The sequence below is a fragment of the Perna viridis genome, chromosome 9, assembly GCF_037379345.1.
Source record: "Perna viridis isolate PV_CMFRI_1.1 ecotype Kerala chromosome 9, ASM3737934v1, whole genome shotgun sequence".
In the NCBI taxonomy this organism is placed as follows: Eukaryota; Metazoa; Mollusca; class Bivalvia; order Mytilida; family Mytilidae; genus Perna; species Perna viridis.
In genome coordinates, this window is record NC_142453.1 from 22,091,983 (window position 1) to 22,116,005 (window position 24,023).

At 32.3% G+C, this 24,023-nt stretch overlaps 1 protein-coding gene across 7 annotated transcripts; it reads left to right on the forward strand.

Moving 5' to 3' along the window:
• Positions 1–705: 705 nt before the first annotated feature.
• LOC148607336 (argininosuccinate lyase-like) lies at positions 706–22,951 on the forward strand. 7 transcript variants are annotated; one of them, XM_088544602.1, is made up of 18 exons: positions 2,168–2,194; positions 2,536–2,621; positions 3,571–3,669; positions 5,089–5,196; positions 5,948–6,034; positions 6,422–6,505; positions 8,160–8,314; positions 8,689–8,766; positions 10,007–10,084; positions 11,241–11,293; positions 11,847–11,909; positions 12,524–12,638; positions 12,967–13,051; positions 13,321–13,380; positions 15,087–15,170; positions 17,241–17,321; positions 18,145–18,251; positions 19,404–22,951. In XM_088544602.1, exons 3-18 carry the CDS (start codon positions 3,646–3,648, stop codon positions 19,561–19,563), a joined length of 1,422 nt encoding a protein of 473 aa, XP_088400728.1. In that variant the 5' UTR covers positions 2,168–2,194; positions 2,536–2,621; positions 3,571–3,645; the 3' UTR covers positions 19,564–22,951. The 7 variants fall into 7 exon arrangements, with proteins under 7 accessions (XP_088400732.1, XP_088400727.1, XP_088400729.1 ...); XM_088544606.1 differs by lacking the exons at positions 2,168–2,194; positions 2,536–2,621 and adding an exon at positions 706–724; XM_088544601.1 differs by lacking the exon at positions 2,536–2,621 and having other exon boundaries at positions 2,127–2,194.
• The last annotated feature ends 1,072 nt before the right edge of the window (positions 22,952–24,023 follow it).

A 24,023-nucleotide genomic window follows, 5' to 3' on the forward strand; every position in this document is an offset into this window, starting at 1 on the left:
CAGTGCAAACAGTTTGACCACCAACTTACAACTGCATGTACATGTATTCCTAATTCTTGTAGCATTGCCCGAAGCTTCCTTGTTAGGTCCAAATGAAGCTAGTATAAAATCCTTTTTAGTTTTGGTGAATGGGCCCCAGTAAGGCTTCCCCTATAAACATCGTGTAATTGAGTAACTTCTTCCTTTGTTTTTTTACATATCTATATTATCTGCATTTCTGATATATATTTTCATGCAAAACCAAATTAGCTACATACATGTAGCACCATTAGGGAAGAGAAAGAAAATTGTCTTTTGAAATATCATCTTTACTTAAAGAGTCAATTCCTTTTAAACACAGGGGCTTGAGGTCATGGGTTTTTTAGTGTGTGGCCATGGATAGTAAAATGCAAAAAAAAAAGCAAAAAAAAACAGCATTTTAGTACAATTTCTGCCCATGTAATTGATCTAACTCATGACCTCAAGCCCCTATTCATTCAAATACCTTGTTAGCAGATTAGTAAACTACAAAATATATAGTAATGCATCTTTGCAACAAGGTCTTGAATAGCTCTATAAGTACATTTCCTCGTGTGGGTTTGTCCAATAATTTTCTTTGTCAACAAATGCAGGCTTTATGGCTTTATTTTCAATTATTGTTAAGGAACAGACTTTTATTATTTACTCAGATATCGGTGTTAGCGGTCATCGATCCAACTTCCTCCGACCAGCATGTGCTAATATGGTAAGATTGCTTTTACATGCATGATTTAGTATAAATTTTATTTCTATCAGCCCATACCCAGGGCGGATCCAGATATTTTGAAAAGCGGGTTCATTTAAGTGCATGGGGTTAAAGAGAAAAAAGGGGGATTTCATTTATGTTGGGTTCAAGAGAAAAGGGGGATTCCAGGTTATTAGTTGCTAATTTTTGCAAGATTTCTTGGCGAAATTAACCAAATTTTCCAACAAAAGGTTTAGGGGTTCCCACTCCCGGAACCCCCACCTTGGATCTACCACTGGATACTCCTAAAGATGAAAGTGCCCCCATCATTATGCTCATAATTTTTTTGTTGATTTTATAGGAAACCCCCGAAAATGGGTCCACTTAGGCCAGTCAGCCCCCCTCCCCCCAAGAACGTGGTTGGATCCGCCATTAATTGTTACAGTTGGAAATGTTAAAGATGAACTGCATTGTTAGAAAGCAATCAAGATAATTATGTTTAGATGGCGTATTTTGTCATATGACGAGTTCGATGGGTGCAATTAAACTCCGTGCATCTTAGGTTTGATTTAAATTCTGAATTTCTAGTTTGATCCATTACTGCTTTGGATTTATGAACATTCAACATTAATATATATCCCATGTGCCAGGACATCGTAGCATGAAAGTTTTCAATCCATTTTGCAACAGAAAACTTGTTTTTTATGTATATGTTGAGTCAACGTGTAATTCTAGACTTGCTTTAAACTTTTGTTTGCGCTAAAAAAAGTATTTTGGAAAAAAAAAATAAAAAAAACTATTCGAATTTTATCTAGCTTAATCAACTTTTTTTTTATAGATTTGTCATTGATACATTTGTTACTATAGAAAACAGACATCATTCGTACACAATAATTTTTAAACAAAAGTAAGTGATGAACCAAAATTATTAAATGTATATGATCCTCATATTTTGAAGTATCTGTAAGGCGTTATTTGGTAGAAACTGAGGTAAGCATTAACCCAATGCAACATAACACCATGCTGACTTACTCCTACAACGTAAGAGGTTGGAGTTCCGTTCCTCCATACCTAAGGATGGCAATAAGTCAGAAAATAGCTTGCCAGACAACCCCTAGCATTGCTGGAGTAGGATGGCACCAAGTCAGAAAATAGCGTGTTGGGCCCATACTCTTCATGTTTTTTATATTTTATTTGTATTTTACATGTATTTGTATGTAGTTACTTTCTTACCTTTACGAGGTTATTGTTCACTTATTCATTATTCCTGTTTACGTTTTACTTCAAGCCACTTCACTGCATACATTAGTTTTAAATATTTTACGTGGCCATTTGACATCAATAAATACTTCGATATAAATATCAACCGCCCCATATCGATATGGTCTATGATATAGGATACGGAATGGGGGAATGACAATCTTGTTTTAGCTTTACCAAACTAACAAGAACAGCAACTCACAGGGGAAAATTACGGGATTTTTTGTGAAAGTTAGTCGTAGAATTTGCCAACTTTAAAGATTTAATATGACATGAAATAACTATAAATATACTATAAATGATGTAATTGTTCTTGGGCAGTAATTTTTTGTTCTTTTCTTGGAAACAGTAGTCTCTTAAAATTACCTTGAAATAGTACACACTGAATTTAGCCTTAGCCTTAGCTTAGGTTTTGCTGACATACTACTTAATTTAAACTGACTATCAGTTATCGAAACATTTATGCTTACCATAGTATAATTTTCTTTGGTGGGTCTTTATGCTTTGTGGACAGGTTAGTTCCGTTCTTATTCTTTGCTGACCTTTGGTTTATATTTACTCTTACAATATAGGTTGATAATCTGCAAAGTATTTACATGTATATAGTCCGATGTGTGAAAGTTGGTGTATTCTTGTGTTTTCCTGTCAAGTGTAAGATGTGAGTTGTCTGAATGATTTAGATGATAAAACTCTAGTATAATAATATATATGTCTAAAACTCTTTTAAACTGTAACTATATATGCATGCTGTTTTTCTTAACTAATGTATTTGCGACTTTAAGTAGGCTATTAAATAAATTGCCCATAGAATGTGTAATAGAGCACACCATTATGAATTTGTTAAATGTTTTTTTTAAGTTCAGACTTGCAAAATGAGGATATGTAACTGTGATAAATGTTAAAAGTTCTGTATAGGTACAAATACACTACAGAAGAACGATTCTGAGGATAACTTATATTTACCATTATCTTCATGGTTATACAGTTATTCACGTAGTCAACTGTTTGGTGCAACTGTATAAAACAGCATACTGCATTTTGCATCTGGATTTGAAGAAAGACAAGTTGATTACACTTTTAACTTTTCTGTCATTGATTATGTCTTAATATTGATTTTTGCCTAACTTGGTATAAACAATTTCGACCAGCAACTGCAACTACATATAGAGAGAATTGATATGATTAATATGTCAAGGAGACAACCCCACTGGGATGAAAATGTTGGCTTATGGTCACCCATGGGCTTTAAATGAACTATCAGAACATCCTCACACCACAGGACAGGCTGCAGCTTGTCTTATGGATTATATATACATGTACATGTAAGTTGGCAATTTGAGGGGAAAATAACTTTATGGTACATTTTGTATTACAATATTCTAAAAATGACTTAATGGTATTACGTATATTCTAAAAAAAAATGCATGGTATTACCATAATGTAAGTTCCATGTATATAACCATATAATGTAACTAAAAGCTTCACTTGCTCAGTAGCCCAATTACACTACTTGAAATATGCTGGGTAAATTTTGTTTAAAATTTCTGTTAAAGAATATTCATATATATATTTACAATTTCTGTCCTAATTTGTTTTGTTTATTACAGGGAAAAAACTTCATTCAGTAGCAGTTTAAAGTAATAATTGATAGAAAAGAAGAGCTAACCAGGAAATTTTGGATAATGTCTGAGAAGGCTGGGAATGAGGTACATGTGCACTCAGATTGATCAAAACAATGTAACTATGTTCAATTTATTTACTATAAACATATTAATTCATGCGGTGTACTAATTTTTTTGCTGTTTTCATGGTGGTCAGAGCTTCTAGGACCCTCAATTTCTGACTTTGGACCTTTGAAATTCATTTACATGGGTTCTGGACCTTTAGCCCTTTAAATTGATACTTTATTGTGGACTTTTGATTTTTCTTAAGTGGCCTTTTCATTTGAAATTTGCAAAAGTCCAGGAACTTCTGTTCTTAAAAGTAAATTTGAACCCCTGAATACTGTCAATGTATTAATTTTCACAGATTCTGTCAAGTGAACATATTCAGGGATATCAGTTTTCACGGTTTAAAAAAATTAATAGTGGTTTAACCTGTTCTGGGGCAACCTATTTCTGATACAATTACAAAGTTGGATTTTTTTGTAACAAATAACAGGGCCTGTGCATGTGGATCATACATAATCAAGGTCAGGTGAAGGAGTGTTTACTAACATTTCAGATCAGCTCAACATTTCATGTATATGTTATAATATTCCGTTTATAAGTCTCGCCTTGTGATTTACTGTATACTCTAAAAATCATTGTATGCATTCAAAATTAAATTAAAATTTAAACATTGATCTTCAACATACAATAAAATAAACAGAACTGATTAATGATTTGCTATGTAAGATGATAATGAAATGTACACACGACTGAGAATTTGACCTTTGCACCGTAACTAGGTTAAACAAAAACAATAATGGCAGCCAAAGACCCGTGTCATTCATCCATTTCTTAAGTAGTTTAGCATTTACAATCATATTAATTTTTGAAAATTGAATAGAAGAATATCCAGGTTACATGTATAGAATCGAAACAAAACATGTCCATCACTGTTTGTTTTGAACTTTTTATCAGAGTTTAATATTTTGACCACTGGAATTGGGTTAACACACAATATATTGTAATGAAGATACTGTCAAAACATTTATATATATATATATATGAGCAAAAAGCTCTAAAAAAATTCCTCCATCTGTGCATATGAGGTTTTCCTATGTGCAATGAACTGGGGTTGTGAATTAAAAAAAATAGTTGTAAATAGGCTTCAGCAAGCAAAGTATCACATTTCACTTTATATTTTGTTACAATATAGCATTAAGTTGACTCAGGCTAAAATATTCACGTTTTATAAAACTTGTAATACTTACCAATTATATGAACGAAGCATCGGTGATGTCTTGTATATGAAGAAAACTTTGAATGGCTGAAAAGTATTCTGACAGAAGTGAAAAAAATTGTTGACATGGAAGTAGACATGCAAGTGCAGAGGCGCTGTTTGTTCATTAATACGAGCTTTGTCCATCATAGGCATAGCTTAAGATGATATTTTATAATTTTATTGAAATATTTTAACAGGGAAGTAAATTGTGGGGAGGAAGGTTCACTGGAGCTACAGATCCTATCATGGAAAAGTTCAACGAGTCCTTATCATATGATAGAAGGATGTGGAAACAAGATATCAAGGTGAAGTGAAGGTCATACACAAATGAAATGAGTATAGTACTTGTACTGTGAACATGCTTCATATGGATCAATTTCCATGTTTTTTCTTAATTTTTGTTGGTTTGTGGATTTCATAAGAGCATGAAAGTTTTAATTGAAATTTTACATTTTGTTTGGAATTTGAATTAGTGGTACTGGTAAGTCCCAACCACTGAACAAATGAAAATTGGCAACCGATGAAATGAAGTTGTTTTAAGATATTTGTTTAGTCTACCCCTGCCAACAATTTGTTTAGTGTACCCCTGCCAACGATTTGTTTAGTCTACCCCTGCCAACGATTTGTTTAGTCTACCCCTGCCAACGCAAAGAAATGGATTCTGTTCTAAAAGTTGTATTGCAAAATTCATGGTTGGAAGTATTTTCAGTGAATTTGAACAGTTCCTATTAATTTTACAAGAATGCTTGGGAATAATTTGAAAAGAAATAACCTGTGTTTTCCATGTGAAAAGAGATGTAATGATAATCAAATTAAAGATTTGTTATGTTTTTAAAGAAGTTTAAGCACATTGTAATACATGAAAATGTTCAGGAAGCCCCCAGTTTAAAATAAGAAAATAAAAAAGCAGATACTAGTGAATGAAAAACAAACAAGTTTAACTTAGAAGCTACAATTAGTTATGACCATATTCCCTCAATTACCAGTAAAAAGATAACATGTTCATTTTGACTAAATAGGTTTTGGCTTTTGTACAATGAAACATATTTCTTACAGGGTAGTCAAGCTTACGTAAATGCCACATGTGAAGCAGGGTTAGTTACACAGGAGGAAAGAGATGAAATAAAGAAAGGACTCCAGCAGGTTGGATAATTATGTTTCATATGAATTAGGAGTAATAATGGAAGTTTAGGTTTGGAGATGATGAAATTCGAGTATGCACTAACTGGTAATTTCTTACCTGGTATATGAATTGGTAGGATGTCATAATGTAAGAAAATATCTTTGTGCTGAAAGATCAGGTTCCAGATTTAGAATTAAAACGTGAAATGTCTTAGTTTTGGAAGCACTAAAACAAAATTTTGTAATTTAATTAATCTCCTTTTTAGTTGAGCCTTTGAAGATTTATAATTAATAGATTTATAGCCATTACCTCATTTTTCCCTACAAAGAAGAGTTCTATTTTATGTAGTCATCATTGAACTTTTAGTTGCAGTAAATAAGCAGTAACTCAAACTATGTTGCATTTAGGTCTATACAAAGTGGGAGGCTGGAGAATTTGAAGTGATGCCTGGTGATGAAGATATACACACTGCTAATGAGAGAATGCTAAAGGTATGTTATTGTACATACTTAGGATAGTCTATAAACAAGGGTAAGGACAGGGTGAAGAGTAGCTGGAGAAAAAGGAATCGGTGAAAGGAGATGATGACCCCCTGTTCTTCCCTCATATATGAAAATGTTTAAGTACCTTTCTGTGTAAGAATTGGGCAATGGGTGGCATATCATTTTCCCCAATTTAGTTATTTTTGCCTAAAATATATTCAGAACATGTAGAAAACAACCAAAAAGCTATGTAAGTTTATTCTGAAGCATCTGTGACGTAGATATTTTTTTACTGTTTATATGGGGACAGAGTGGAAAAATTTTCCAACCATTTTTCTGTGGCGCATTTCAACTAAATTTGACCTATCAATTTCTTAAAAAGGCAAATTTTACAAACACTTGGATGGTTATTTCTGGTAGTTATCAGGTATAATTAATTGGCCAATGCAATAAAATCTCTGCATTTTTCCTTCATGTGCCACACCTGATATACATTTTACCCGATTCTTAGATGGAGAAGTACTTAAAGGGATTTTAATTAATAAGGCAAATTTCTTATATTTGATTGATTGTTGTTTATCATCCATTGGCAGACTGACAGTTTGTATTTTATGCATTTAAGGTGGAGAATGTTTGACTCAGCTTATTTTACTTGACTGATGTTCTGAGTCAGAATTTAAATGTGCTACATCACAAAAGCAACAGCTTGCAGGAAGTGATCTCAACCCATTCAAACATTATTCTGATTCTAACCCAACTAGCTAGCACTCTATCTGTTATATGCCAATTACTTGACAGAGTAGCATTGACTACTAATTTTTGAAGTCTTTGGTATGTCGCTGCCAAATATCAAACCTACTGATGCTTTACTTTTCTAAATGAATTTTGTGTCAAAAAGAGCTTTCCATTAATTTTACATGAAAAGGGTATGAAGTTAAAGGTTGTCCTATTGCCTGTAACAAGTGATACTAATATTTGGACAAGTAAAAGTTAAATTATACTTGCCCAGAGGACAACCCATTTTTTTAATCATTTTTACCATATATTTTTTAAAGGACAATCTAATTTTTAATTTGGGCAAGTAGAATTTTCATCGACTTGCCCAATGGGACAAGGTTCATAAAATGTTAACGTCATACCCTGATGGAAGCTATCTAGTGAAGCTGTCTTTACAAAACGTTCTTTGGTACATATACATATAAAGTAAATGTCTACTGTAGTTGTTTCAAAGAAACTTGTCTGTGTAATAAATGATTATTTTTTGAAACAACTATCATGGCCAGTTTTCTAGTATCATGTACATGTGATTTATTTTCACAGGTTTTTAATGTGTAATATGCCAGTAGGTACATTATTCCTAGTTGATTGAAAGGATGCTTGTTTTGCTCTTATCTTTAGTCTATTTTTTATGTTACTTGAGTATATAACGGCAACTCTTTGGCTGTACCTGTGTATAATGATGTTTTGGGGCCAGTTGAAGCCTGCCCTGTGGTATGAGGATTTCCTCATCGTTATCGGTAATTGAAGACCAATAGGTGGCCTTGGGTGGACATTTTCATCCTGGTTGGGTTTTTGTCTCTTTGAAATATACACCATACCTTTTCTTGTTATATTAAAATGTTGAAGTCTTGCTGTATACGAAAAAAACAAATTTTCTTTGTAGTCACTTGTAGGACCAGTTGCTGGAAAGCTGCATACAGGAAGGAGTCGTAATGACCAAGTTGCTACAGACATGAGGCTCTGGTTATGTGATGCGGCAAACCAGCTTAAGAGCTACACCGTTCAATTAATGTCTGTTTTAGTTGATAGAGCAAAAAGGTAAATTTGAACTAATTGGCCTGCCTATCCTCCTGGCCATCAAATGAGCTACGTAATGGGCACTTCCCTTAGAAGCCAGTGATGGATATACATGTACTGAAATTTTGTAGGGACGTTCGATATCATCTCACACCACACCTTTTCCAAGTTTGATTAAGCAAATAGTAAAATCTTGCAAACAGTACAATATGCATGTTGTTCAAACGATCTGCTTTGTAATCCTGTATTATGAAGAAAAAAAAAGTATAAATTTGAAATATGTACAAAAATTTGAAGTGCATACATTTTACACCAGACAGCCTAAGTCTCCTGTTTCTATCTATGATTCTGCTGAAGGGAATGTTCATGAATATATCTTTGTTGTATATTTCCAGTGAGATAGATGTTCTGTTGCCAGGGTACACACACCTCCAAAGAGCTCAACCAATCAGATGGAGCCATTGGTTGTTAAGGTAAAACTTGTCATTCGGTGCTGTGATTTCAAGTAACAAGTTTTCTGTCATTCTTTTCTCAACTCTTGCAGGTATTGGGCTGATTTTTGGTATGTGAGTCAGTCTTGATACGTTACAGGTCAGGTTTATGTTTTGTTCCGCTTTGCTGATTTTTGCCTGAGTTGTGGCCCTTGAACTTTGAAAAATTTACGGAAATTTAAGTTTTCCACACTTTTTTCTAAATGTTGCAGATATTGAGCTGGTTTTTGGTATGTGAGTATACCTTGATGAGTTATAGGTCAAGTTTACAGTTTGTTCCACTTTTCTGATTTTTTCTGAAGTTACCAACTTTCAGTTTTACAAGCTATATACTAAAATTTCAGGTTTCCACGATTTATTCTAAAGACTAAGATATTGAGTTTTTTTTTTTTTTTTTTTATAAATCAGTCAACTGTTATTTGAAACCTAATATGTCATATTGTCCGTGCATAAAACTTTGCAAATCAGCATCTGTTAAATGGATTTGAACATCTTTCTTGTCTGTCCATATCACATTCTTCTGTTCAAAATCAAGGTCATTTCATCAGTTTGTCATTTATACTTGATGATCCAAGTGGTATTTGGGTCTGTGATATAACCAGCCGGTAAGGTAGGGGTATATATATATATTGTTTTGCAATATTCTCAGAAATGTCCCCCCAAAAAGAACCTTATTCTAATCTTCAGGACCATGCAAAGACATGCATGGCAAATTTAGGTCCTTTAAAAAAAAATTGTTGACAATCAGCAAAGTTCAAAATATTGTGCATCATGTATATTTTACCCACCACATGAAGTTGCAAGATATTATGTGATACCGTCCCTGGCTATATTGCAATCACTTTGTTCATCCGCTCGTCCATTACACATTTACGTAAGATTTTTCAGCTTCTACCGGATGGAATGCTAAGGTGTTTAGTATATTGCCTTCTCATGATGACATGTCTTCCCTTTTAAAGTTTATTTCTTATCTACTTCCTGTTTACTGATCGACTTTGTAGTTTTTCAGGTGCTGCATGAAGGAAATTTTCATAAGAGATTTCTCAGCTTCTACTGGAGGGAATGCTTAGATATTTGGTGTATTGCTTCTGCATGATGATTTGTACTGTGTGACTGTCTTCTTTTCCCTGCTTCGACTGAAATGGTTAATTGGGGGTATTTTTAGCATGATGTAGCATGCATCATCTTGTTTTTATTTTTGTTCCATTATTATAATTTTCAGTTATGCCTGGATGCTGAAGAGAGATGTTGAAAGACTGGACCAGCTAAGTGATAGAACTAATATCATGCCATTAGGAAGGTAAACAATAAGCATGGACTGTCTGCTTTTATTCTGTTTGACTTAACATGTACAATATTAACAACCCCATGTACTGCCATGTTATCATCAGTATTGTGTGTCCCCAGTCAACAAGTGGGTGGTATATTTGAATCACCTTGCCAATCCTAATTTCATTGCAGTTATCTAGATTCCTATTTGAATGATTAGTAATTGGCATTCTTTCCATTCACTTGCTTCATTTTGGTTGATAGAAAACTCAATAATTAAACTAGTCAGTGTGCATGGTCAAAACTAAATGCTACTGTGTGTGCTTAGAGCATGCATGCTGGTGATGAATATTTTGGAGCAAGAAACTTTTGTCAGTATGTTTAATGGTTTATTGAAATTAACTACAGTGAAACCTGCCTAAACCAAATCTCTTTTTGACAGCAGAAATGATTTTTTTCCGGCTTTTTTAGCGGAATTGCGCTATTTCAAATCCAGATTTTACCATCACGATTCTTTTTTTTTCTGTATATTTACTTCTGATTTTGCAAATTTTTGCTTTGTTTGTAAACCTCAAAAAATCATTTCTGGGACTGTAGAATTTGTTTGGTTAAGGCAGATGTTTGGTTTACCCATGTTTAAAATACATTAAAATGGATATAAAGGGACTACAAAAAGTGTCTAGTTTTACCAGGTATTTGGTTGATTAAGGGTTCAATATGGATAGGTTTCACTGTACTGTTTTATGCCGGGTTCACAGATAATGCTTTGATAAGACTGTTTTGGAATAGCAGCATTTAGACAAAGTTTTAAGAATGTTTCAAAAAGTTTGGGATATTAGTGTCTCATCAAAATATGTTTCAGCTACATGTTAAACTAAAACATTTGAGAAAACATAAAACTTGTATATATGAAATGCGTTTTCAATTTTATGTTTTAGCTGAAACTTTTTCAAAATGTATTGTCAATTTTTTTGTTTTCAATTTCATGTTTTAGCTGAAACTTTTTCAAAACATATTGTCAATTTTTTAAGTCAGAGCAAAACAAATGTTTTTGACATGTGTTAAAAGTACTTGTGAACCTGGCATTATTTGTGAAGGTGTGTTTGACTGATCATGATGTGATTAATGTGTGTCTTTCGTTGACAGTTTGAATTAACACTATGTATGTTTTCATTAACAACTAACAGTGGTGCATTGGCTGGCAATCCATTTAACATTAACAGGGAGAAATTGTCACAAGGTAATCATTAACAGGCAGATATTGGTAAAAGTAATCATTAACAGGCAACGAAAAGTATCATTAACAAGAAGATATTATGCAAACAGTCAAGTTTGACAATGAGTTATTGTTAACAGTGAAATTATATAAAAAATATCATTAACATGACAATATTAACATTTAACAAAAAATATTGCCACACAGTGATCATTAACTGAAAGATAATGAAACAAGGTAATCATTAATTGAAAGATAATGCCACTCAGTAATCATTAATGGAAAGATAATGCCACTAAGTAATCATTAACAGAAAGATTATGCCACAAAGTAATCATTAACAAAAGTTTATTGCCTCATCAAAGTAATTGTTAAAAATGTATTGCCGCCGGGTAATCATTTAAAGGGAGAATTTGTTGCATGATTACATGTATTTTTTATTAACAAGGAGATATTTTTGAGATATAACCATTTTATATATTTAACTTAACATAAATTAATCATTATGGCTGTTAGTAACAAATGAAAAAGAAAACAATCACAAAATGTTATTTTTTCTGCCCTTCATTACTTTCAGAGCTAGGTTTTGGAGATATATCGGGCAATAGTCTTGATGCTGTGAGTGACAGAGACTTTGTTGGTTTGTAAATTTTTTTCGATCTGATTGATTCACATGTGACATAACCTAAAACTAGAATCAACATGGAATTAGTTTTTCATTAGACTGTTTTTTCTGTATTCTTGTTTCAAATTGTTTGAAGGTATTAATTTGTGCATAAATATTGACTTTATAAAGATTGACATAATTTAATATAACATTTCTCGTCAAATCTTTCTTTAGAATTGATGAAATGAAAGCAGACTGTTTGAGATTAAAGATTTAAGAATAACTCAGATGTTTATGATAATACTGAGGGACTTATAGAAAAGCTAGGGCCTAAAAGATTCAAGAAAAAATCTTTGTGATTTAAAGGTGAATTTTGGGATTTAAGGAATGAACTCTTTGATATAAGAAAAAAATCCAGGAAGTTGAGGAAAACTCAGGAATATATGGAAAATCATAAGAACATTAAGAAAACTTGGGAAAATTAAGCAAATTTCAGTGTTTATACAAACTTGGTTATTAAGAAAAACACAGGGATTAGAAGAAAAATGTCATTTCAGGAAAATAGCAAAACTGAAAGTAGCCAAGATACTGTGCAGGGATACTAGTGACTGAGTAGTGCTATATGTGAATACATTTCTTTATTCCAGCTGAATTTCTGTTCTGGGCATCCCTATTGAGTGTTCATCTCAGTAGATGGGCTGAGGATCTTATTCTGTACTGCAGTAAAGAGTTCAGCTATGTACAGCTTTCAGATGCTTACAGGTAATTCAAATGTATACTGGTAATTTGGTTATGTACAGTGTCAGATTCTTACAGATAATTCAGCTGTATACACCTTTCATATATTTAGGGTAATTTAGCTAAATTTTAAAACTTAAGGTGTAATTTCAGTTAAATAGTGTAGAACTTAAAAATATTAACATTTTTGGTCAAGTTGCAGTCAGGTAGAGAAGACTTCAATCTTTTCAGATTAAAATAAGAATTTAAAACATTTTGAGCAATGATATTAATTATTAATCAATGATCCATTTTTAGTATTTGAATTTTGAATTTGAAAAGATTGATGAGGTTTTCTATGACTATTTTGTAGTACTGGGAGCAGTTTGATGCCACAGAAGAAGAATGCTGATAGTCTCGAACTGATCAGAGGAAAAGCAGGGAGGATATATGGACGGGTAATTGATGCTTTCTGGATATTTAAGTGGACATTTAAGTTTTCCTTTCAATAAAACATAAAAATTATTTCCGCAGCAATTGTTGTGATTGGGAAATTTTCTGTCCTCCATCATCATGATCATTTCATGAAATACATATGAACAACCTTATAAAACATCTCTATCCTCATTCATTAGGTTTTACTAAAGTTAAACATTATGCAAATCATGTTTTAATTGTGATATTACATTTCAAACCCTTTAAATGGTAATTCTCTTTTTGATTGTAGTGTACAGGATTTATGATGACTCTAAAAGGAGTACCAAGTACTTATAACAAGGATCTTCAGGTGATTCTTAAAATATTCTTATGTTTCATTTACACTATACCGAAAGATGTGACTTGGAGTCACATTCTTTCTTTATATGCATCATAATTATTTATTATACTCCATATTGAAAAGTGGAAATGCTGTCTCCATTCTTCAGTTCTGTCCTAAGTTTTAACCCACAACTCTTAAACTGTTAAATTTAATTTGATAAAACTTTCACACATTCTTTTTCATACAATGTCATTGTGCACCAAGGGTCTAGAAACGGTAAAAAATGCCAGTCATTGACCGACAAATTTTGCAATTGACTGGTGACCATTTTCCAATATCGGACATAAAAAATTGTCAAACTTTATAAATTATAGTCTGCATGGTTTTATGAATGTCTAAACATCCTGTCTTCCAATTGTTTATTTAAAATTAATTGACCACCTCTGACTGATTTACCTGTAACTGATGAGTTGATTGCATGATTAAATTAATGGTACATGTGCAGTACCATTGCGTATACAATTAATTGAAGTGGTTAGGAGAATTTTCATACATTTATTACTTGATTTAATTAAGAAAAAGATTGACAGATTCATCATTTTTCTGCTGATCTTTCAATAGTTTCAGTGGTAACGAAAGCACATTGTGCTGAAACTATGAATCAGTCATAGTTTGTAATTATAAATTTATTGATAGAATCTTTTCAAGACAGAAGTCAAAAACCAATTTAAATCAATATAAAAATGTATTCACAATTTTCTTCTATAAATAATCAACATTTTTTTTATATCACTCTGAAGTTTTCAGCTGTTTGCTGATGTGATGAAAAAGTCTGAGAGATACGATGTTTTGTTTGCATGTTAGAACGTCCACCTGTGGTTGAAACTGAACTAGTTCACTTGTTGAGATATTTTGTAAAAGACAGAGTATGTGATGAAATAACACAAATTCCAATATTTATCTTTTAAATAACAAAAAAAAAAGGTTTTTTGTAAGCTTATTCTTGATCTGAGTATGTAAAAGACTGACATAAGCATCTGTTTAAGTTGGATGAAATGATGGACATGGGCTGTCAAAATTTCCGAACTCTTATTGTGCACGTCCTATTTTGTTTTTCACCTGAATGACATTTAGGGTTTCTTATATGGTTTTTAAAAGGTGGACTAGGGGGATCAACAAGTGAGCTTAGCTCACAGTTTTTTTTCTATTAGTAAATTTATTTATGCAGACAAATACTGTCTATATATTTAAGCCTATATGCATCTCATGATGAAATTGAAATGAGATTATTTGCATATATATGTAAAAGTTATTAAGATATGGCTTGCAGGAGCAAATTCTTAAAAGAAATATTGTATAGCAAGTTCTTGTTGCATGTATCAAATGTTTGTCAATATTCTATAAAGAAAAAACATTTTAACTATAGTCTTTTTGTGCCTAAAAACTTCATGAGTTGTATGCTGTTATACTACAAATATAAGCTTTCTTTTATTTGCATGCTTCTGATCCTCCTCCAAATATAATGTAAATAGAAACTACCTGAAAGTTACCCGCTCTACACAGCCAAATATGCCACGTATGATAATCATATAGTGGTTGATTCATGTGATAATCATGTGATGCAAACCACATGATTCTCATGTGTGGCACATTTGCCTGTGTATGGTACAATTACTGATATTGGGATATTACGAACATGTTGTTGATTTGATGCATACATTTTTATTACTTAGGAAGATAAAGAGGCAATGTTTGATGTATATGATACCTTAACAGGTATACTGCAAGTGGCTACAGGTGTCATGTCAACACTAAAGGTTTGTCTAATCATATCATCAGATTTTATAAGAATGGGTTTACCTAAGAATTGTGCGGAGGGTATAAGTCCATAACTTTTGTCAACTTTCTCTAAAGTGTAAATTCATCCAGTATGTTTCAATAGTAATTTTATAGTTAAAAAATGGTTGGGAAGGTTGAGAAAAAAAATGACATTAGAAAGTGATAGGTATTGAAAAAAGTCTGACAGGAATAGAATTCAATTAAGCTGTTAAGACCACATTCATTACTTCCGAAACCTTTCATGCAACTTTTATCAGTATATATCATTAATGTAATTTTTCTAGATGTTTAGGCTATGAACAAAAGTTTGTGACTTTTTTCCTAAATTCTTTATTTACATAAATATTAGTTGTACTTAATTAAAGGACATTCAAAAACAAAAAACTGCTCACTTTCTTTAAACAATGGAAAAAATAATGTGGATATGGGCGCTAATGTCATGCTTGGTGTTCTATTGCCCCTTGCTCTTGCTGAAGTGCTAATGATTAAATGTTATTTGAATTATATCTTTATATTTTGAAGCTAAATGAAATTTGTTTCATAGAGCACAAGATGATATACTGTGAAACCTGCCTAATCAAACCCTTGAAAACACACAGATCTGTCTCAACCAAACCCTGAAAAACACAAAAACCTGTCTAAACCAGACACTTGAAAATCAGAATAATAAATAAGTGATATAAAGGAACTATATTGTACATACTGTATGCAGTGCTTTCATTAAGAGCCGGTACCTGGTACTTTTACCCGGCTACGGTAGCGTCTGGTACTGGCAGAATAAGATAAAAGCAAAAAAATCATGAAGAAAAATCTAGTAAGTAGATATCTAAGATCATTCCGTCTTTAGGCTATGTCTCCAAAATCGTGATCTCTAGTGTTTATTTTTGTTTATATGGGTGTCTTCGGCAATGTCCGCGTCAGAATCTAATCAGTTAAGCACTTTAACCTACGACGATTTAACGTACATTTATAGAAAACATGTTGTGACTTAACAATCACACAACCACCAATTATTTTGTGCTGAACAAAAAGATAAACACAGTTGAAGATTCTATGAAAACGTGTCCAAAAAATGCCATTCGTATTTGGAATTGTCCCATACCCATCATTTTTCCCGATATTTGTTGTGATTTGTGCAGACAATGATTCAACGTGTGAAACAAACTTTTACAGAATATGATTAAAGGGACGACCATTCGATTTGGCAGGGAGTGGGTTTGGTAAAAATATTCTGGCAACCAGAAGTTTGAAAATAACATATCTGGCCTTTGCTCATAGGAATATAAAAAATATTGGATCCAAGATTCAACAGTGCTATAGATAATACTGGAAAATAAATACATTGTAATGTTTAAAAAATTCTGTCTGTCTAAAAGTCAACCAGACTAAAACTGCCAGCCTTGTTATTTTTAAGAAGCAAAGAATTTCTTATCAGACTATGATTTTTAGATCAACAATTCACAACAAGACATGCAATTGCTCTACAGATCATAGTCCTCTATAGGGGCAAAAACTGTGTAGGAGAAAACTAGCAACTGCCAACCACTACCACATAGACAAGGTGGACAAATCCCTTGATATGAATTTTAAATGTATTTTGAAACTTGTTTAACGGAACACATGTCGTAACCAAACCAGTTTTAAAGTAAAAAGAAAAGGTTTGGTTTGAACAGGTTTGACTGTAGTATTAACAATGAATTATGTTTGATGTACAATGATGGATGACAGAATTTACAGCCAGTATTATAGTAAACTTCAGGGAATAGAATTGGTCTTGGCTTGGTTGAAGGACCTTTACTTAGGAAATGTTTTAGGTAGTTAACTGGGCAGTTTACTAGGACTCAAGGAGATTTAAAATTTCTATCATTTGTTTTGATCCAAGTTTGATAGAAAATTAAAATTTCTTTGTTGATTGTTTAGTTAACTACCTAGGAAAATTCATTAGGTGTTTGTCTAATCAAGGGAAGACCAACTCAATTCCTGTAAGTTTAGCTATATTCATTGAAAATTGGGAGACTGTTCAATGACTTTATGTTTATATATTTCAGATTGATAATGAAAAGATGAGAGATGCCCTAAGTCCAGATATGTTAGCTACAGATTTAGCTTACTACCTTGTCAGAAAAGGGGTATACATATTTTTTATACTTAGGCCAGCTTAAATAATTTCTTGCTTTTCATGCACTACTTCATCTGACAGGTCTTCTAAGGGTGTTTCATTACTCCCTTTTATTCTTTGTTGATTACTGAAACCTATTATTTGATTTAAATGATAAGAATTAAAAGTATACCGCTTGATCTCATTGATTGATTTGTATGTTAATTATTTTCTATCTGTTGTGTCATATTTGATTGTGCTGCTAAATAATGTGGTTTTGTCATTCTTCAATAACAGGTACAAATTCATAAAATGTTTCACTCATGTAAAATTAAATGCCTATGATCATTTTATGCAAAAGTTTTGGCTAAAATGAGCAAATAATAGCCTGGAATCCCCAGTTTTTGTACCCTCTGCTAAAAAGGTTTCTTTTTGGGGTTTTATAGGAATCAACCTGTCTGTCTGTTTATATTTCTTGTAAGTGCAACTCCTCCTTAACTGCTCTAGGGATTTTGATTTTGGGTGAGAATTATGTGTTGTTGATGTGCATGACTGAATATAATTACTGTCAGAGGCCACAAAATGGAGATAGTTGAAGTCAAGTATTGTACATATAATATTTAACTCCACCTGAAGTAGGGGTATTCTCATTGCTCGCTATATTCATTTGTTTTTTCTAATCCCCCTTTCCATAATCCATTAATCTGTGCCTATAATTATTATTGATTTTAGAATAGCTTATGTTAGGCTTAGTATTGTATTATCTATGTGAGAGAAGCTTGGGTCAAGTGAAGTTTTTAAATAATTTTGCCCAGATGACAGAGGAACTTATATACAACCATTTACTGTTCAAGGTTCCATTTAGAGAGGCCCATGGACTGTCTGGTACTTGTGTTGCCTTGGCAGAGACAAAACAGTGTCAGTTGTCTGATCTCACACTACATGACTATAAAACTGTCAAGTAAGGATACTTACAAAATAGGAATATTTGCTTTGTATACTTTTTAGCGTATGTTAATCTGGTGTAGATAATGCATAAGTAATATATACATTTATATGTATATTTTATAATATTTAACTAAAAGTCATTATTTTACTTATTTTGGATTTGTGACTTGGTTGTTAGTTACAATGGTAAAATTTATTCCGATTGGTGGTTTTTATGGTCTTGACTATCCTTATAGATCTCGCATGACTGCCCCTTACAGGGATTGTGTCAGTAGATGTCTGTTAGTAGTTGGAGGTGATGAAGCCCAGCCTTCGGGATACCAGACCGAAGAACTCAGTCAGTATATGTCCTACTAGCAGCTGGGCTGCTGTGTTGACACTCTGGCCTACTCCCAAACCCTACGTGGGTCTGAGAGCGTTTCCCCACTCTTACTTACCATGATTTGGTCATATTACCTATTTCTCAGATGGCTAGATATCCATGGACAAGTGATATCAAAATTCACTGTTGTGATTGGTTGTTGTCTGATTATGATGCACTTTCCATAAAATCTGATTGGTCAAAACTGATGTTGTGACATTTCTTAGCTGCTCTTCCGTAATAACTGGTGATGTCATAGATGGACTATTGATAGTATTCCCACCATGGCAGATGCAAAATGTCAAGTAGTCAAATATTCCAAACGAATAATAGAGAAAAGGATTTTACAGCTTGTGAAGTTTGAATATCGTAAAATATCAACTCACTTTGTGTTTTTGTGCACATTGGGACGTCAACTCATTTTGCCTAATTGACTTATAAGATTCCTTGAGGTGTGTTCATGACATTGTCATGGTTATGTTATGTGTTTAAATCATGATAAAGTACCAGTTTTGTCAAATAGAACTTCTTGTCAATTTCAATATCATAATTAATTTGCAGAGGCTTATTTGTTATGATATTGAAATTAAATAACTTGAGGTGAAATTTTGCAATATTCAACTTTCACTTATTTTGAAACCTATAAATATAGACTTACCTGCAGTGATTTAAGAGAAAGATTATTTTACTTGCGAAATTAACAAAAATGAATCACTTGCAAAAAAATAGGTAAATTTATAAAAAAGTGCAAAGAAATTTTCCAAAGCAAATTACAGAATTCTGTTTATTTTTAACTTTTTGCAGTGACAAATTTGAGGAAGATGTACTGTCTGTGTGGAACTATGAGAATTCTGTAGACCAGTACTCAGTCTATGGTGGAACCGGAAGGAAAAGTGTCCTGGAACAAATCGCCAAAATAGAAGGATACCTGAAGGGTCAAGACAGTAGAGAATCTAGACAATAGATCAAAAAGACAACTGTTTTGTACTGACTAATCCTTAAATTGTAGTAAAATATTGGCACACGTTTGTAGGTTTGGTTGTGATAGGTGTAAATCTGTAATTTTTGTTATTTAGCTGCTTTGCAGATATAAATACAGTCGACTCCACTTAATCGCATATCGCTTTATTGCATATTTCGGTTATTAGCATAATTTTCTCCTGCACAAAACCATTTCCTATTATTCTATTAGGGAAAAAATCGCTTATTTGCATAGGCCTTGGAGGTGCATTTCGGTTTATTGCATATTTCGGTTATTAGCATAATTTTCTCCTGCACAAAACCATTTCCTATTATTCTATTAGGGAAAAAATCGCTTATTTGCATAGGCCTTGGAGGTGCATTTCGGTTTATTGCATAGAGAATTTTGCCTCGTCCAAGTAAAGACAGGTTTTCCCAAATTCTATTTTAAGCCTTCGGGTCATAAATATGTCAATCATATTTATTGTTGTAAAAACTAGATTATCATCAATCAGGAGGTGTTAATAATGGATTAAAAAAATCATGGACATAAAAGACAATATAAATGATTTCTAATTACATTAAAATAAACAAGCACCTAGGTGAACAATGACTTCTGACGACATGCCGAACATCACCTTATGATGCGGCTTGAGGTTCGGCTTGGGGTATTTTTTGTCCCTATTTAAATTCTTCCGACTACAAATGATTATCAATGTAAATTTAATTTTCTTTAATGAGCTGAACAGTTTTGAGTGAGCTTGGGTTACTAGGCATAAATATCATACGAAAATTAAAAGTCATTCATTCAGTACAATGTCTAATGAAATTCAACTACCCTAAGGTGCCCCATACTATCCACACTTCATAGGAATATATCGAGGTCAATGACGCGTATAATACACAACTATCAGTGTACAAGAACAGAGGAATAAAAACACACAGACCATTTCAAAAGCCCACAAACTGCAAACATTGATGAATATTACACTGAATCCTGGCTGAAATATGAAATATGGGATTTTTTTTCATAGAAAGGTTGGGAAATTACTTGACTATTTATAGATGAGAAACACGTGGTTTTACTTATAAATACACACAACGTAAAGAAGGTCAATAAATAAGACAAACACAATATATATTATTATTTATTGATAAAAGAACAATACAATGAGAAGGTCTATAACAATTAAATACCAGATCAGAAATGTTGAACAGTGATATCCCTGGTTGATCCACAGTATCGTCGTCTTACCTGAACTCACACTTCCGGTAGTCGTAATTTCGGTTATAAGAATAGCCCGGTTATTTGCATAATTTTTACTGGCAAGTAGGCTATGCAATTAAGCGGAATCCACTGTACATATTTTTTATTGAGATATTAATACGTTTTTTTATGGAGATCATTTGTTTATTTTGAAATTTCTCATTGAAGGTATTCATTTTTTTCCATTTTTGACCACTGTGATACTGCAAAAATAGAGCTTATGGTGCTGGTTTTGGTTCTTGTGAATAAAGTATTGTTAATGTAAAATTTTATGGGTTTTTATTTGCATGATTTGCTTGCTAGGTCAATCATATTGTAGTTAGACATTAATCTTCCTGAACAGTTTTAACAAATAATTTTTTGTGCCTGTGTGTTATTTTTGTGGATATTTTGTGACATGAATGTAAGAAGATGATCCCATGCACAAATTTCCATGTTTTGCAGTAATCATGGTAATTGGTATTCATAATATTTGAAACAGGCTACTTATTTACATATGAATATGAAATTTGCTTTTTTTTCTTACAAAAAAATAAAATGGTATTATGCTTTGAAAATATCAGAATTACAAAAATGAATGCACATATTTATTTTTGAACTTACAGTAGTTTTATGTTGTTTTGTAATTATTTATGATGTCTTTTGTAGTTCACATGATAGTGCATTATGTTTACATTAATCTTTTTCTATTGTTTTTTTTTAATTATTTTTTTTATAGAAATATTTTTTACAAATAGATTATAATTGTTCCTGCTATTTAGTATTGTAAACCTTGGGAATACACATGTATATTTAAGTCGATCAGTTGAATTCCATTGTTAAGATCTTATAAGCATTGAAAGTATAGTACACCATACATATGCAGGTCTTTAATCAGCCCTATATTTTTTGCCTGAAAATGGCATTTTTCTCATATTTTAAATGATCAAGAGATGGTGTTATAATCAATATTAAGTTTGAGTCTTCTGGTGCTACTGACATATCATGTTATAAAAGTCACAAAAAGTCATAAGTGTAAAATTAATCATAAGTAATGACGTCATAAACTAAAATAGCATTGTGATGTCATGATTTACGATCAATTTCACACTTTTTGTGAAACTAACGCCTGAAGCATCTGGCTTACAGTGTTATAGTGTGATTACCTTTTAAAAGGTAGCTTTCATCATAGTTTTGTATGTAATTCAATAGCAGGTGTAACATTCTTTCTGATTGAATAAAAAAATTTGTCCATCATCTCATAGACCAAATTTTGTAATGTGACTGTGGGGTCATCAACCTTTCTTGCTGATTTACTCCTTAAATTTTGTACTAAAATTGAATTATAAGGAATGACTGTTATACTTTTTCGGTCTATTTGAATTATTTACACAAAAGTTGTATCAACCTTTTTCGCTGATTTAATCGTTAAATTTTGGTATTAAAATTAAATTATAAGAAATATACTATTATATTTTTTCTGTCAATGTGAAATATTCTCAATGCCTGTGGTGCATGCTTGAAAATAACCTGCTATGCAGGTTAATTTGTGTTTACTACATGATTGAAGTTATTTCCTCATAGATCAAAACAATATAACAATCATTCCTTAAGGAGGTAGACCTAGGGTAAGGGACACAACTCTTAAAAATTGTTGGAACGTTTGTATGCAGTATTTTACATCAATCTTATGTAAGCATCTAATTAACTTTGACTCATTTTATTCTGCTTCAAATGAAAGTTTGAGAGGCTTTGATGAAATTGAGTATGATGCAAACATATCACTGATTTCATGAGTTATGTCCCTTACCCTAGGTCTACCTCAAATATTTTGTTTTGAATTCAGAAATTATTGGGATTTGCAGTTTTAGACCAAAATAGATTTTTGCCATATCAAAACTGCTACAAGAGTGCCATGATAGCCAATAAATTAATTTTTGGCTTAATTTTCTTTATGGTGCTTTAAATGCTATGATGTTTGTTTTCAGTAACTAATATATCTTTTACAGTTCTAATACTTCGTTTTTACATGAATTAAGTACCCACTTTGCACGTTGATTATTTTATATAGAATTTATGTCCTTGCTTTTGCATGTATATTCTAGATTTTGTTTAATTATTTATTTTAATTAAATATTTTACAACATTCGGTTTTAAGTTTATGCTTTAAAAAAATGGCTGTGTTATTCCAAGAAAGATAAAATGTTTGGAGGTTTAGAATCTTAGCCAAGTGACAAATTGCTTATTAATTTTTTTTTTATTTTAGAGCAATTAGGTGATATCTGCCAGAATTGACCAGTCAATAAATTTTTTACCCCAAAAAACATTTAATCACAGTATAGCAAACCAAGGTCTCCACCTAAGACATCTCAGTATATTGAATAGCAAATAGCTGTAAAATAAGAGCAATAAGAGAAATTAAGGTCTAAAAAACCAAATTTTAAAACTTCATTTCAGGTGGATGTCTCTTAAAGCAGAAAATGTGCAAGCTCTTAAGAAGTATCGACCTCTCCTCAAAACTAAAAAGATTATTGGTAGCTAGCTTGGTTATAGAAATATGATATTCCAATGCTCAAGGAGTAAAATTTTGTTCAAATTAATGGTGTAGTATATTCACAACTAAAACACCATGTTTACCCTGGCTGTGACCCTTCTTGCATGACAGTAATGTTTTAAGCATGAACCACTTGATGTGTGTGTGTGTGTGTGTGTGTGTGTGGAAGGGGGCTGTAAGGAACATGTTTCCCTGATATAACCCTCCTTGCATGACTGTAAGGTATCAAGCATGGACAATTTTATTTTGTTGAGGTCTGTGATTTCATGAAGGCCAGATGATTTTTTTACTGTATGCTCTGTTTTACTGTCTACAAGAAAATTTATTTGAAAATTATTTTTTTATCCTATGAAAATATTATGAGCCCAAAAACTAGTTTTCACTCCGGTCCAGAGGCTGCCAAATTTTTTTTTATTGTGTGTGTGTGTGTGTGTGTGGGGGGGGGGGGGCAAAAACCAGGGCCAGAAATATTCTATTAAATATTAAATCAGTTTTCCCCAATTATACTCTGAAAATCAAATTGTTTGTGCCTTACAGAACAGTGAAGAATTTCACTGTAGAACAGACATCTACGTATAGGTAGAAGTATTGTCTTCAGCTAACAATTATCAAACAAATTGTGAAAAAAAAAATTGGCTGAAATTGGAATTATTTTTTTTAGTTA

Excerpts from the sequence above, each read along its gene's own strand:
- LOC148607336 (XM_088544606.1), top strand. The coding sequence starts at position 3,646 with ATGTCTGAGAAGGCTGGGAATGAG. Across the intron at positions 11,294-11,846 it reads CAGGGAGAAATTGTCACAAG|AGCTAGGTTTTGGAGATATA; the intron begins GTAATCATTAAC and ends CATTACTTTCAG. Across the intron at positions 11,910-12,523 it reads GAGTGACAGAGACTTTGTTG|CTGAATTTCTGTTCTGGGCA; the intron begins GTTTGTAAATTT and ends TCTTTATTCCAG.